Source organism: Mangifera indica, chromosome 20, assembly GCF_011075055.1.
Source record: "Mangifera indica cultivar Alphonso chromosome 20, CATAS_Mindica_2.1, whole genome shotgun sequence".
Lineage (NCBI taxonomy): Eukaryota > Viridiplantae > Streptophyta > Magnoliopsida > Sapindales > Anacardiaceae > Mangifera > Mangifera indica.
The window spans coordinates 7,022,391-7,037,633 of record NC_058156.1 but is presented as its reverse complement, the minus strand read 5'-3'; the positions used below and the strand labels follow the sequence as shown (position 1 = coordinate 7,037,633).

General features: G+C 33.0%; 2 protein-coding genes across 2 annotated transcripts; both read left to right on the top strand.

Annotated features, from left to right (window-relative positions):
* The first annotated feature begins 383 nt into the window (after window positions 1-383).
* LOC123204013 (G-type lectin S-receptor-like serine/threonine-protein kinase LECRK3) lies at window positions 384-3,158 on the top strand. Its single transcript, XM_044620537.1, has one exon. The coding sequence runs from the start codon at window positions 545-547 to the stop codon at window positions 2,927-2,929; it is 2,385 nt and encodes a 794-aa protein (XP_044476472.1). The 5' UTR covers window positions 384-544; the 3' UTR covers window positions 2,930-3,158.
* A 4,186-nt stretch (window positions 3,159-7,344) lies between these two features.
* Window positions 7,345-9,968, top strand: LOC123204136 (G-type lectin S-receptor-like serine/threonine-protein kinase LECRK3). Its single transcript, XM_044620706.1, has one exon. It carries the CDS (start codon window positions 7,439-7,441, stop codon window positions 9,821-9,823), a length of 2,385 nt encoding a protein of 794 aa, XP_044476641.1. The 5' UTR covers window positions 7,345-7,438; the 3' UTR covers window positions 9,824-9,968.
* The last annotated feature ends 5,275 nt before the right edge of the window (window positions 9,969-15,243 follow it).

Below are 15,243 nucleotides of genomic sequence, written 5' to 3'. Positions count from 1 at the left end.
TAACTATTTTTCCCTAGGTCAAGTTTTAAAAAATAGCATTCTCCCCTAAGGTTTAGCTTAAAATCCCTGGCGACAAATCTGACGCCATCGTCGATAACGAAGCTTTCTAAAGGCATCACCATGCTCTGACCATCTCTCTTTTCTCCTCTGAAATGTCAGTCGATCGAGATCTGGCCTGAAAAGTCGAAGAGCTTAGTAGCATCTTCCAAAACGAAGACGATAGTCTTCTCAGGCGTCTTCTTCTGAGATTATGTCAAAAATGTTCAATATGAAAGCTCCTTAACGTGACCCGATAGGTAGGCCCAATGGGTCATGCCAGGATTGGCCAGACACCGTCGACCTGATCCACTACCACCTTTGTGTAATTAACCTAACCAAGAAAAGTCATAAGTCCAACCATACAATTTATACTTGAAACACTTCTGGACTTAGAAAAAAACAAAAAGGAATTTCTTTCTTCTTTGTTGAAGACGTCCGAGTTATCAAATTAGGGCAATAAATTCTTTACTCTGCTGCCGAAAATTGCAGTAACATTTCCTAATCAATGGCTTATTTACCTCTCCCTACTCTAATCTTGCTTTGTCTTCTTCAATGGCTACCATGTTTGTCCGCGGCCAACATCAGTGTGGGTTTATCTCTGTCCACCACCGGTGATAACTCTTCATGGCTTTCCCCGTTGGGTAACTTCGCTTTTGGATTTCGCCAGCTTAACAATTCAAACCATTTCTTACTTGCCATCTGGTTCAACAAAATACCTGAAAATACTATTGTTTGGTACGCCGACGGAGATAACCCAGCTCCAAGAGGGTCAAAAGTGGAGTTTTCAACCCAAGGCCTCTTGCTTAAAGATCCTGAAAACCAAACAATATGGAGTACAAGTCCTTCCACCGATGTTGCGGATGAAGCTGCTATGCTTGACACAGGCAACTTCGTGCTAATAGGTAATGACTCTAACTATGTTTGGCAGAGTTTTAAGGATCCTAGAGACACTATCTTACCCACGCAGAGATTGGATTTGGGTAGTATGCTGATTTCTAAGCTGACAGAAACCAATTTCTCCAAGGGCAGGTTTGAGCTCCATTTTACCAATGGAAGCCTTGAGCTCAATCCTGTAGCGTGGCCAACTAGATTCAATTATAAACCATATTATAGCAGTAATACTTACAGTGAAAATTCTTCTGAGTCTGGCCATCAACTGGTTTTTAATGAATCAGCTGACATTTACATCTTGAAAACTAATGAAGCAATCGTTCAGTTGCCTTCATGGACAAAGTTAACAAATCCTAGTTCGGATTACTATTATCGAGCAACTTTGGACTTCGATGGAAGTTTCATAGAATATGCTTATGCAAAGACTTCCGATGGTAATCAGGGTTGGTGGCCTCTGCGAGGTGTTCCTCAGAACATGTGTTTGGCTATATCTCAGGACATTGGCAGGGGTGGCTGTGGCTTCAATAGCTACTGCACAATTGAAAATGGGAGATATAATTGCAGCTGCCCACCTGGGTATGTATTTGTGGATCCAACTAACCGATTTAGTGACTGCAGGCCGACGTTCCGGCAAGGCTGTGAACCTAATGATGGGTCAAGAGATCCAGAAGAGTTGTATGAAATAAAGGAATTCAATGACTTAAATTGGCCACTGGGAGATTATGAGAGGTTGGAACCTTATGATCAAACAATGTGCGAAAAAGATTGCTTGCATGATTGCTCTTGTGCTGTTGCGATATTTGGTGGCACAAAATGTTGGAAGAAGAGATTGCCACTATCCAACGGAAGATTCGAACCCAATACGTTCACAAAAGCTCTATTCAAAGTCAGGAAAGGAGATTCTCCAGAGTTTGTTGCCACTTCAGGCAGCAATAAAGGAAAATTAACATTATTAGGAGCTCTCTTATTGGGTGGTTCTGTATTCTTCAACGTTCTTTTGCTGGTGGCTTTTTGTCTAATTCTCTTTGTGTTGCTAAAGAGAAAATCTGGAAATTATAATTTCCAAGATTCAACCATGGCTGAATCAAATTTGCGTTTCTTTACTTACAATCAACTCAGTGAAGCTACAGATGACTTCAAGGAAGAACTGGGCAGAGGTTCTTTCGGTATTGTGTACAAAGGGGTCTTCAAAACTGGTTCAGGAATTGCCATAGCGGTCAAGAAGTTGGACAAGTTAGCTCAAGAAAGGGAAAGAGAATTTAAAACCGAAGTGAGTGCAATTGGGAGAATTCATCACAAAAATTTAGTGCAGTTGCTAGGATACTGTGATGAAGGTACTAACCGGCTTTTAGTATATGAATTTATGAGCAATGGGACTTTGGCAAATATCCTTTTTGCACTTCCAAAGCCTGACTGGAACCTAAGAGTCAGGATTTCCCTGGAGATTGCGAGAGGGCTTGTGTACTTACACGAAGAATGCAATGTTCCAATCATCCATTGTGATATAAAACCTCAAAATATACTTCTAGACCACTACTTTAATGCAAAGATTTCTGACTTTGGATTATCAAAGTTGTTACTCTCAGATCAGTCTCGAACACGTACCATGATCCGAGGAACTCGAGGCTATGTTGCCCCTGAATGGTTCAAGAATGTAGCTGTGTCTGCCAAAGTGGATGTTTATAGTTACGGTGTTATGCTATTAGAGATAATTTGCTGCAGAAGATGTGTGGAGATGGAAGCGGAGGAAGAAAGAAGGGAAATACTAATAGATTGGGTTTATGATTGCTATGTTGAAGGGAGACTAGATGTTCTAGTAAATGAAGATGAAACGGCTCTGGCAGATAAATGCAGGCTGCAAAAGTGGCTGATGGTAGCTATCTGGTGCATTCAAGAAGATCCTTCAGAAAGGCCAACAATGAAGATGATGTTGCACATGCTAGAAGGATATTTGGAAGTTCCTAAACCCCCATGCCCTTATTCCTTCAGCTTGAGTTGAGTTGAAGCCACCAGATGGAGTATTTCATTATTATTTGTTTACATGTAAGCATTGATGATACAATATTAGCTCTGTGAATATTCTGAATCAATTGTAAGGACAATTAGCATGTTATGTTATGTATTATGTAAAATGATGATTTTATTAGGGTGATGCTCTAAAGCCAATTGTTATATTTATTTATGTAATCCTTTCCAAGTCCTCTAAGATAATTTACCAAGTTTGAGAACCTCTTATGCATGTCAGTTATATTCTCTTCTGAATTCAATGGAACAATACATTTTCCCGAAAGAGAAGCTCTATTATAGATTTCTTCACTTAACTTGTACCTTCATGAGTGGTTTGAAAGATAGTCTATACCTCTTGAGCTGAATCACATAAGGAAACACAATTAAATTTGGTTGAGTCTAATGCACAAAATAATATATTCATAGCCTTTGCATTTCAATTTATTAATTTTTCAACTACCTCATCAAAGTCATCTTTATTTTTAGGTAAATTTGTTCTAGAGTCTCTAGGCACAAAGTTACCATTTTCAATTATTTTTCATAATTTATAGTCTACAGATTGAATGTGAAGTTTCATTCTAATTTTCCATTGAGTTTAGTTTGACCCACAAAGCAATGGTGGCCTTGTAGTGCTATGTCCTTCACCAAAAATAATGGTAGATGAACTAGCCATTCTAAATTATAGTAAACTCTAAAATTGTTAAATTTTACAATCTAAAGTTCAAGCTCTAATACCAATTGAAAAACCCTAAAAAGCTAATAATCCTAGAGGGGGTGAATAGGATTATCTACAAACTTTAACCAAATAACGACTTTTGAACAAATTTATAAATAAGCTCAACAAAACATATAAACATAAAATCTTTTAAACAAATATTTAATCAAAATTAGTCACTTAAGCAATTTTAACAAAGGTAATCAAACAAAATCAATATTCAACAAATTATCACTGCACACATATACAGAACTTAAGGTAAAGAGAAAGAGACGGAAATGTTTAATAGTTTATAGTGGCTCGAAATTTTCTCTTCCAAACCTCTTGCATCCACTTCTTGAAGCAACTCACTTTTTTAATTAATTTTTTACAACGAAATACTTTTATTTTCAATTAATATAACAAGTTATATGAAGAATATTTTAGAATAATTATAACTAAAGACATTTAAGTAAAATAATATTTTAATTTTCTTTTATTACATCTAACCAAACAAAATAATTATTTATAACTTTTAAATTTTTATGAAAAAATAGTTAATTGAATTTTGAACTAGTAATTTAGCTTCTAATGGAAAAACACTTTGGTTTATAAAACAATTATCATTTAGAAAATTACAATTACCTCTGGTAGGAATATAAATATCAATTAACTAATGATAAAAAAAATTACTGAAGTGCAATTTAGTATCTGGTGCACTAATTTTAAAATAAGAGAAAAAGTAAATAATCATATCTCTTAATCAAAATAAATTATCATTCAAATTATATAAAAAAAATTATATAATTTTATTTTTTATTTTTATTATTTATTCCTCTCCTTAGATAAATTTAACTATGTAAGACAGTAAGACTAATGTCACTTTGGTTGAAGCCCATTCCCACACCTAATTTTTGATATAAATGTTTGTCTGTATTTTTTTTAGAAATATTAAAAAATAAATATGTACTAAATATATAAAAATATATATATAATTTTATATAAAAATAATAATAATAATAATAATAATAATAATATATTATAATATAATTGTATAAATAAACAAAATAAGGGTACATTAGTTATTATACAAAAAATTTATATTTGAGTTAATATTTTTATAAAATGTCTATCAAAATGAGTTAAAACTTGACAAATTTTTGTATTCTTTCATTCAATGTAAGGGGTGTGGATGAAGCCACGTTGAAAAATGTAAACCTGTGGTTTCGCTTGGTGAGGACATTGACTATCATGCTCCACATTTGGGAGAGTCAATTTAGTAAATTCTCATTTTTTTAATTTAAAAAACCACATTATCATCCATCATTTCATTTCATTTCATTTATTTTCCATTCAAGGTTTAAACAATCATTTACTTAAAAACAAAGTCAGTTTAGTTTTTGATATGTCATCAACGGGTTTTAAACCTGTGCCCTTTTTGTTGTTTGGATACTTGACTTTTGTCACTTAAGTAATCGCCTGTGGCAAAATTTTGCCCCATGGTAACATTTGGTTTATTGATTGTTAGTTTCCTTCCAAGTAAAAATTGAATTAATGTTTAACAATTTATCTGCTTTTTTACTGTTACGTTATTATGTTCTCTTACAAGAACGGCTGAAATTTTATTCATAATTGACAGCTTGTACTGTTTTCGTGCTTTAATAACGATAGAAATGTAATTTATTTTCATGTTTAAAGACCTCGTTTTTCCAGTAATCAAAGTCTGTGTTAGTTAATGCTGCAATAAGCCCGGCATTTTGTCTTTCGTTAATTTCCAGGATGATAATCACAAAGAGCAGACAATGGCAGTAAAAAAAAAATACCTAAAAATGTTTCAGAGGAAGAAAAGGGGTAGCATTTAGTAATATTTTATACTTGCTAAAGCGCTCAGTCGCCGTATACTGACAAGCAGCAGTCAGTTATCTCTACATAAATTACAAAATTCATCTTACACAAAATCCCCTCACAGTTCTAGCAACAACAGCGACATCGTATACAAAGTTAAATAATCTCAATGAGTCATAGCATATACTGGTTGACATAAAGACATGGTGTCTATGAAACTTTCTGCAGGACCCAAAATTCCCATGGGTGATAAACCAATCTAACCAAAACATAGTCTCCTCCTTACTCTCTTAAAAAATCTGGCTTAATCTTGGTGAATTTCCTCAGCTGGTGGAAATTTATGTTTTCTATTTTTATTCCATTGTCAGTTACTTTTTTGACTTGTCTTATTAAAGAATTTATCACTGGGTATGACTTGCAATTACAGAAACCAATATTAACTTTTTATTTTTGGTAAATTTGACGATTTTAGTTAGATTTATGGTTAGGGGGAAAATATTAATGCTTCCATCCAAGGTTTATTGAAATAAAAAAATCTCATTTTTTTAATTTTAAAAACCACATTATCATCCATCATTTCATTTATTTTTGTTAGTAAATCTTGTTAAGTTAAAAACAAAATGATTGTTTTATGCATATTTTGCTTTTATACTTTTTCTTTTCAAAATAGCACATGTTTGAGAATGAATTATAATATTTAAAAATGTTAGGTGTGTTAATAAAATTTTAAGAGAGTTTTTAGAATTTTAAAAAGAGTTTGAAATTTTTATCTTACATCTTCATCAAATTCTCATCGTGAAAGGGTAAGAATCCCACAAGAAGAAAGTATAAAATCACCCCACAAGACCAAATATTAGCTTTCGATCTATCGAGGTCTTTTTTTTTTAAATTTCATTTGCTACTTAAGATAGAGTCTCACACTGTGTATGGAGGAGTCCATCGTTTCTCAATTGTTTCAACAAAGCTGAGACTCCTTTGTTTTCTCTAACAACAAATTCCTTATGGCTAAATCACAATGTGTGACTCCTTTGCTGTGACAAAAATTAATAACGCTAATTAAATGTTATAAATATTTTTAGCTTCCTTTTAGTCAACTTGTCAGATCTTCTTTCAACTTCCCTCTATCAACTTTTGGGTAAATTATAATTTAATGTAAAACTAATATAAATGAATAATAGGTGTGTATTTGGATTTTCTACAATTAATGGGTGAGATTTTGTCAATATTATAAACCTTGGGTGTAAATCATAAACTATTTGATAGTAACATTTTATATGGGCCAAAGGACTATTTCCCACCAAAAGTATGCTATTATCTCAAAGTTTCCCTGTTAACTTTGAAAATTTCATTTATCCACCCATAAATGGTTAAAATTAATGGAACCCTAACCCCTTAAAATTTTATCTCTTTTCCCTCCCTAACAACTAAAAACTAACTATTTTCCCCTAGGTCAAGTTTTAAAAAATAGCATTCTCCCCTACGATTTAGCTTAAAATCTCTGGCGACAAATCTGACATCATCGCCGACGACGAAGCTTTCTAAAGGTATCATCATGCTCTAACTGTCTCTCTTTTCTTCTTTAGAATGTCGATCGGTCAAGATCTGGCCTAGATACTTCATCTTTCCAAACGAAGACGATCGTCTTCTCAGACGTCTTCTTCTGAGATTATGTCAGAAATGTTCGATATAAAAGCTCCTTAACGTGACCCGATATGTAGGCCCAATGAGTCATGCTAGGATTGGCCTGGCACGGCCGACCTAATCCACTACCACCTTAGTGTAATTAACCTAACCAAGAAAAGTCAAAAGTCCAACCATACAATTTATATTTGAAACACTTTGACTTAGAAAAAAAAAAAGAAGGAATTTCTTTCTTCCTTGTTGAAGACGTCCGAGGTATCAAATTAGAGCAATAAAATTCTTTCCTCTGCTGCCGAAAATTGCAGCAACATTTCCTAATCAATGGCTTATTTACCTCTCCCTACTCTAATCGCGCTTTGTCTTCTTCAATGGCTACCATGTTTGTCCGCGGCCAACATCAGTGTGGGTTTATCTCTGTCCACCAACGGTGATAACTCTTCATGGCTTTCCCCGTTGGGTAACTTCGCTTTTGGATTTCGCCAGCTTAACAATTCAAACCATTTCTTACTTGCCATCTGGTTCAACAAAATACCTGAAAATACTATTGTTTGGTACGCCGACGGAGATAACCCAGCTCCAAGAGGATCAAAAGTGGAGTTTTCAACCCAAGGCCTCTTGCTTAAAGATCCTGAAAACCAAACAATATGGAGTACAAGTCCTTCCACCGATGTTGCGGATGAAGCTGCTATGCTTGACACAGGCAACTTCGTGCTAATAGGTAATGACTCTAACTATGTTTGGCAGAGTTTTAAGGATCCTAGAGACACTATCTTACCCACGCAGAGATTGGATTTGGGTAGTATGCTGATTTCTAAGCTGACAGAAACCAATTTCTCCAAGGGCAGGTTTGAGCTCCATTTTACCAATGGAAGCCTTGACCTCAATCCTGTAGCGTGGCCAACTAGATTCAATTATAAACCATATTATAGCAGTAATACTTACAGTGAAAATTCTTCTGAGTCTGGCCATCAGCTGGTTTTTAATGAATCAGCTGACATTTACATCGTGAAAACTAATGAAGCAATCGTTCAGTTGCCTTCATGGACAAAGTTAACAAATCCTAGTTCGGATTACTATTATCGAGCAACTTTGGACTTCGATGGAAGTTTCATAGAATATGCTTATGCAAAGACTTCCGATGGTAATCAGGGTTGGTGGCCTCTGCGAGGTGTTCCTCAGAACATGTGTTTGGCTATATTTCACGACATTGGCAGGGGTGGCTGTGGCTTCAATAGCTACTGCACAATTGAAAATGGGAGATATAATTGCAGCTGCCCACCTGGGTATGTATTTGTGGATCCAACTAACCGATTTAGTGACTGCAGGCCGACGTTCCGGCAAGGCTGTGAACCTAATGATGGGTCAAGAGATCCAGAAGAATTGTATGAAATAAAGGAAGTCAATGACTTAAATTGGCCACTGGGAGATTATGAGAGGTTGGAACCTTATGATCAAACAATGTGCGAAAAAGATTGCTTGCATGATTGCTCCTGTGCTGTTGCGATATTTGGTGGCACAATCTGTTGGAAGAAGAGATTGCCACTATCCAACGGGAGAGTCGAACCCAATACGTTCACAAAAGCTCTATTCAAAGTCAGGAAAGGAGATTCTCCAGAGTTTGTTGCCACTTCAGGCAGCAATAAAGGAAAATTAACATTATTGGGAGCTCTCTTATTGGGTGGTTCTGTATTCTTCAACGTTCTTTTGCTGGTGGCTTTTTGTCTAATTCTCTTTGTGTTGCTAAAGAGAAAATCTGGAAATTATAATTTCCAAGATTCAACCATGGCTGAATCAAATTTGCGTTTCTTTACTTACAATCAACTCAGTGAAGCTACAGATGACTTCAAGGAAGAACTGGGCAGAGGTTCTTTCGGTATTGTGTACAAAGGGGTCTTCAAAACTGGTTCAGGAATTGCCATAGCGGTCAAGAAGTTGGACAAGTTAGCTCAAGAAAGGGAAAGAGAATTTAAAACCGAAGTGAGTGCAATTGGGAGAATTCATCACAAAAATTTAGCGCAGTTGCTAGGATACAGTGATGAAGGTACTAACCGGCTTTTAGTATATGAATTTATGAGCAGTGGGACTTTGGCAAATATCCTTTTTGCAGTTCCGAAGCCTGACTGGAACCTAAGAGTCAGGATTTCCCTGGAGATTGCGAGAGGGCTTGTGTACTTACACGAAGAATGCAATGTTCCAATCATCCATTGTGATATAAAACCTCAAAATATACTTCTAGACCACTACTTTAATGCAAAGATTTCTGACTTTGGATTATCAAAGTTGTTACTCTCAGATCAGTCTCGAACACGTACCATGATCCGAGGAACTCGAGGCTATGTTGCCCCTGAATGGTTCAAGAATGTAGCTGTGTCTGCCAAAGTGGATGTTTATAGTTACGGTGTTATGCTATTAGAGATAATTTGCTGCAGAAGATGTGTGGAGATGGAAGCAGAGGAAGAAAGAAGGGAAATACTAATAGATTCGGTTTATGATTGCTATGTTGAAGGGAGACTAGATGTTCTAGTAAATGAAGATGAAACGGCTCTGGCAGATAAATGCAGGCTGCAAAAGTGGCTGATGGTAGCTATCTGGTGCATTCAAGAAGATCCTTCAGAAAGGCCAACAATGAAGATGGTGTTGCACATGCTAGAAGGATATTTGGAAGTTCCTAAACCCCCATGCCCTTATTCCTTAAGCTTGAGTTGAGTTGAAGCCACCAGATGGAGTATTTCATTATTATTTGTTTACATGTAAGCATTGATGATACAATATTAGCTCTGTGAATATTCTGAATCAATTGTAAGGACAATTAGCATGTTATGTTATGTATTATGTAAAATGATGATTTTATCAGGGTAATGCTGTAAAGCCAATTGTTATATTTATTTATTTAATCCTTTTCGGGTCCTCTAAGATCATTTATCAAATTTGAGAACCTCTTATGCATGTCAGTTATATTCTCTTCTGAATTCAATGGAACAATACATATTGCTGAAAGAGAAGCTCTATTATAGATTTCTTGACTTAACTTGTACCTTCATGAGTGGTTTGAAAGATAGTCTATACTTCTTGAGCTGAATCACATAATGAAACACAATTAAATTTGGTTGAGTCTAATGCACAAAATAACATATTCATAGCCTTCGCATTTAAATTTATTAATTTTTCATCTTCCTCGTCAAAGTCATCTTTATTCTTAGGTAAACTTGTTCTATAGTCTCTGGGCACAAAGTTACCATTTTCAATTATTTTTCTTAACTTATAGTCTACAGTTTGAATGTGAAGTTTCATTCTAATTTTCCATTGAGTTTAGTTTGACCCACAAAACAATGGTGGTCTTGTAGTGCTATGTCCTTCACCAAAAATAATGGTAGATGAACTAGCCATTCTAAATTATCATAAACTCTAAAATTGTTAAATTTCACAATCTAATATCCTAGCTGTGATACCAATTGAAAGACCCCAAAAAGCTAATAATCTAGAGGGGGTGAATAGGATTATTTACAAACTTTAACCAAATAACAACTTTTGAACAAATTTATAAATAAGCTCAACCAAACATATAAACATAAAATCTTTTAAACAAATATTTAATCAAAATTAGTCACTTAAGCAATTTTAACAAAGGTAATCAAACAAAATCAATATTCAACAAATTATTACTGCACACATATACAGAACTTAAGGTAAAGAGAAAGAGATAGAAATGTTCAATAGTTTATAGTGGTTCGAAATTTTCTCTTCCAAACCTCTTGCATCCACTTCTTCAAGCAACTCACTTTTTTTATTAATTTTTTACAACGAAATACTTTTATTTTCAATTAATATAACAAGTTATATGAAGAATATTTTAGTATAATTATAACTAAAAATATTTAAGTAAAATAATATTTTAATTTTCTTTTATTACATCTAACCAAACAAAATAATTATTTATAACTTTTAAATTTTTATGAAAAAATAGTTAATTGAATTTTGAACTAGTAATTTAGCTTCTAATGGAAAAACACTTTGGTTTATAAAACAATTATCATTTAGAAAATTACAATTACCTCTGGTAGGAATATAAATATCAATTAACTAATGATAAAAAAAATTACTGAAGTGTAATTTAGTACTGGTGCACTAATTTTAAAATAAGAGAAAAAGTAAATAATCATATCTCTTAATCAAAATAAATTATCATTCAAATTATATAAAAAAAATTATATAATTTTATTTTTTATTTTTATTATTTATTCCTCTCCTTAGATAAATTTAACTATGTAAGACAGTAAGACTAATGTCACTTTGGTTGAAGCCCATGCCCACACCTAATTTTTGATATAAATGTTTGTCTGTATTTTTTTTAGAAATATTAAAAAATAAATATGTACTAAATATATAAAAATATATATATAATTTTATATAAAAATAAAAATAATAATAATAATATATTATAATATGATTGTATAAATAAACAAAATAAGGGTACATTAGTTATTATACAAAAATTTTATATTTGAGTTAATATTTTTATAAAATGTCTATCAAAATGAGTTAAAACTTAACTAATTTTTGTATTCTTTCATTCAATGTAAGGGGTGTGGATGAAGCCACGTTGAAAAATGTAAACCTGTGGTTTCGCTTGGTGAGGACACTGACTATCATGCACACGTTTTGGGACTTGACATACTTTTCCTGGCTGGTGCTCCACTGATTGTAACACTTTATATATATGTGGCATCCACATTTGGGCGAGTCAATTTAGGATCCGTTAAATCATGGTCAGCTGATTTCGGTGTTGAAAACGTCCTATGCTAATTTTGTCTGTGTTAGTTAAAGCTGCAATAAGCCCGGCATTTTGTCTTTCGTTAATTTCCAGGATGATAATCACAAAGAGCAGACAATGGCAGTAAAAATACCTAAAAATGTTTCAGAGGAAGAAAAGGGTTAGCATTTAGTAATATTTTATACTTGCTAAAGCGCTCAGTCGCCATATACTGACAAGCAGCAGTCAGTTATCTCTACATAAATTACAAAATTCATCTTGAATCCCCTCACAGTTCTAGCAACAGCGACATCGTATACAAAGTTAATCTCAATGAGTCATAGCATATACTGGCTGATATAAATTAAAGACATGGGGTCTATGAAACTTTCTGCAGGACCCAAAATTCCCATGGGTGATAAACCAATCTAACCAAAACATAGTCTCCTCCTTACTCTCTTAAAAAATCTGGCTTAATCTTGGTGAATTTCCTCAGCTGGTGGAAATTTATGTTTTCTATTTTTATTCCATTGTCAGTGACTTTTTTGACTTATCTTATTAAAGAATTTATGACTGGGTATGCCTTCCAATTACAGAAACCAATATTAACTTTTTATTTTTGGTAAATTTGACGTTTTTAGTTAGATTTATGATTAGGGGGAAAATATTATTGCCCTAATACAATGAAAATATGGGTAATTTTATGAAGTCGAAAACTTTTCATAGTTAATAAACTAATGTTTTCAAAATTGAATAAGATCAATCAATTTAGTAGTTTAAACTGTAAATTATTTATGGTTTGATTTGATTTTATAATATGATCTAATATATATATATAAATGTTAATTTATTTAAAATTATGTCAAATTAGGTAAAGTCATTGAATTAAAAAAACTATTTAAAATCAATAACTTGTAATTAGTTTTTTTTAAATTTATGTAATAAAGTGTCAACTATTTAATTGATATATTTAAAATTATGTTTTATATATTTTATGTTAAAAATATTATAAATATTTGAACTATTTAAAAATTATATAATAATTTGATAATAAATTGAATTGGGTAGTTATGTGATTGAAACGATTGAAGTGCAAATTAGTGAGATGACTAGTTTGATGAGCAGTCCAATTTTAAAAATATTATAATAAACTTGATCAGGTGGTAGTAATGGTTGCAACCCATTAAACAAAAATAAATGACAAGTTACCCCCACCGACTTCAAATCTAATTATTTACACCCCTACCATTAATTTTTCACAATTAAAATGGAGGGAGAGAAGGTTAAAATAAGGGAAAAGGACAATTTCCCACCCAAGTTTTAGCCTAATCTCAAAAGTATATCCACGACAAATGAAAAGTCTAAATACCCACTCAAAGTTACATAAGTACCAAAATATAGAAATAATCAAATTATACCACAAATAAAAATTTACATTAGTTATTACACACTATAATGACTATAATATATATAATTTCTTAGTCTTGAAGAAATTCTGAAAGATCAAAATTTGCCAAATCGATAGGGTCTGGATTATCAACACAATTTGATTTGATCTTTTGGTCTGTATTTTTAATAGATACTTGGTATAAATCTACCAGATGTCTTAGCGTACGACAGGTACACGACCAATGACATTTTGAACCACATCTATAACATTTACTTTCATGATTCTGTGGTTTACCCTATATCATTTTCCCTTTATCCTGTTTTGCTTCGTCTCTGGTCCTTTGAAGTTGGAAAGATTTTCTATTATGACCACCTCTAGATCGTAACTTATTTCGTCCAGGACCTCATCTGCGCCCACGATGACTACTACTAGTAATTGGGTTCACTTTAGAGAATGGTACAATACCAATGGGGCGTGTCTGATGGTTCCTTAATAATAATTCATTGTTTTGCTCAACCACCAATAAACAGTGTATCAGTTCAGAATATTTTTAAAATTTCTTTCCTTATATTGCTGCTGCAGAAGCATATTTGAGAGATGAAATGTGGAGAAAGTTTTTTCTAACATATTTTTTTCAGTTATTTTTTCTCCACATAGTCTCATTCGAGAGACAATTCTGAACATGACAGAGTTATATTTACTTACAGATTTAAAATCTTGTAAGCGTAAATGAGTTCATTCATATTGGGTCATTGGTAATATTATTGATTTATGATGATCAAATCTTTCTTTTAGATTTATTCATAATTCTAATAGATCAATAATATCCACGTATTCTGCTCGTAACCCTTTGTAGATATGATGACGAAGAAAAATAGTAGTTTTAGATTTATAGAACTAGAGAGAAAAGGAGGGGAAACAGAGACGAAATTTGGGTGATTAAGAGTAATGAAAGAGATAATGAGTGCTTCAAAAATGTGTCAAAGTTATAGAAAAATGGAGGGTTTATATAGTAGTTTGCCGCCTCCCTTTTTACCTAAAACATTGACTAACACCCCTTTTCTTTTCTTCTCCTGCCTCAGCCTCAACAATTTCTTCCTCCATGTGCTTGCAACAATAAATGATTTCCCACCACTTTTTCTTGAATTGATTTGGTGGAAAGCCACCTGGATTTGTATCAGCATCCACATTTGGACGAGTCAATTTAGGATCAGCTGATTTCCGTGTTGAAAACCTCCTGTGCTAATTAAAGGACAAATGATATTGTACATTGATTGAACCAAATGACGCCCATTTCTAATTACCCCAAATGACTATCTTCCATCCAAGGTTTATTGAAATAAAAAAATCTCATTTTTTTAATTTTAAAAACCACATTATCATCCATCATTTCATTTATTTTTGTTAGTAAATCTTGTTAAGTTAAAAACAAAATGATTGTTTTATGCAGATTTTGCTTTTATACTTTTTCTTTTCAAAATAGCACATGTTTGAGAATGAATTATAATATTTAAAAATGTTAGGTGTGTTAACAAAATTTTAAGAGAGTTTTTAGAATTTTAAAAAAAGTTTGAAATTTTTATCTTACATCTTCATCAAATTCTCATCGTGAAAGGGTAAGAATCCCACAAGAAGAAAGTATAAAATCACCCCACAAGACCAAATATTAGCTTTCGATCTATCGAGGTCTTTTTTTTTTAAATTTCATTTGCTACTTAAGATAGAGTCTCACACTGTGTATGGAGGAGTCCGTCGTTTCTCAATTGTTTCAACAAAGCTGAGACTCCTTTGTTTTCTCTAACAACAAATTCTTTATGGCTAAATCACAATGTGTGACTCCTTTGCTGTGACAAAAATTAATAACGCTAATTAAATGTTATAAATATTTTCAGCTTCCTGTTAGTCAACTTGTCAGATCTTCTTTCAACTTCCCTCTATCAACTTTTGGGTAAATTATAATTTAATGTAAAACTAACATAAATGAAT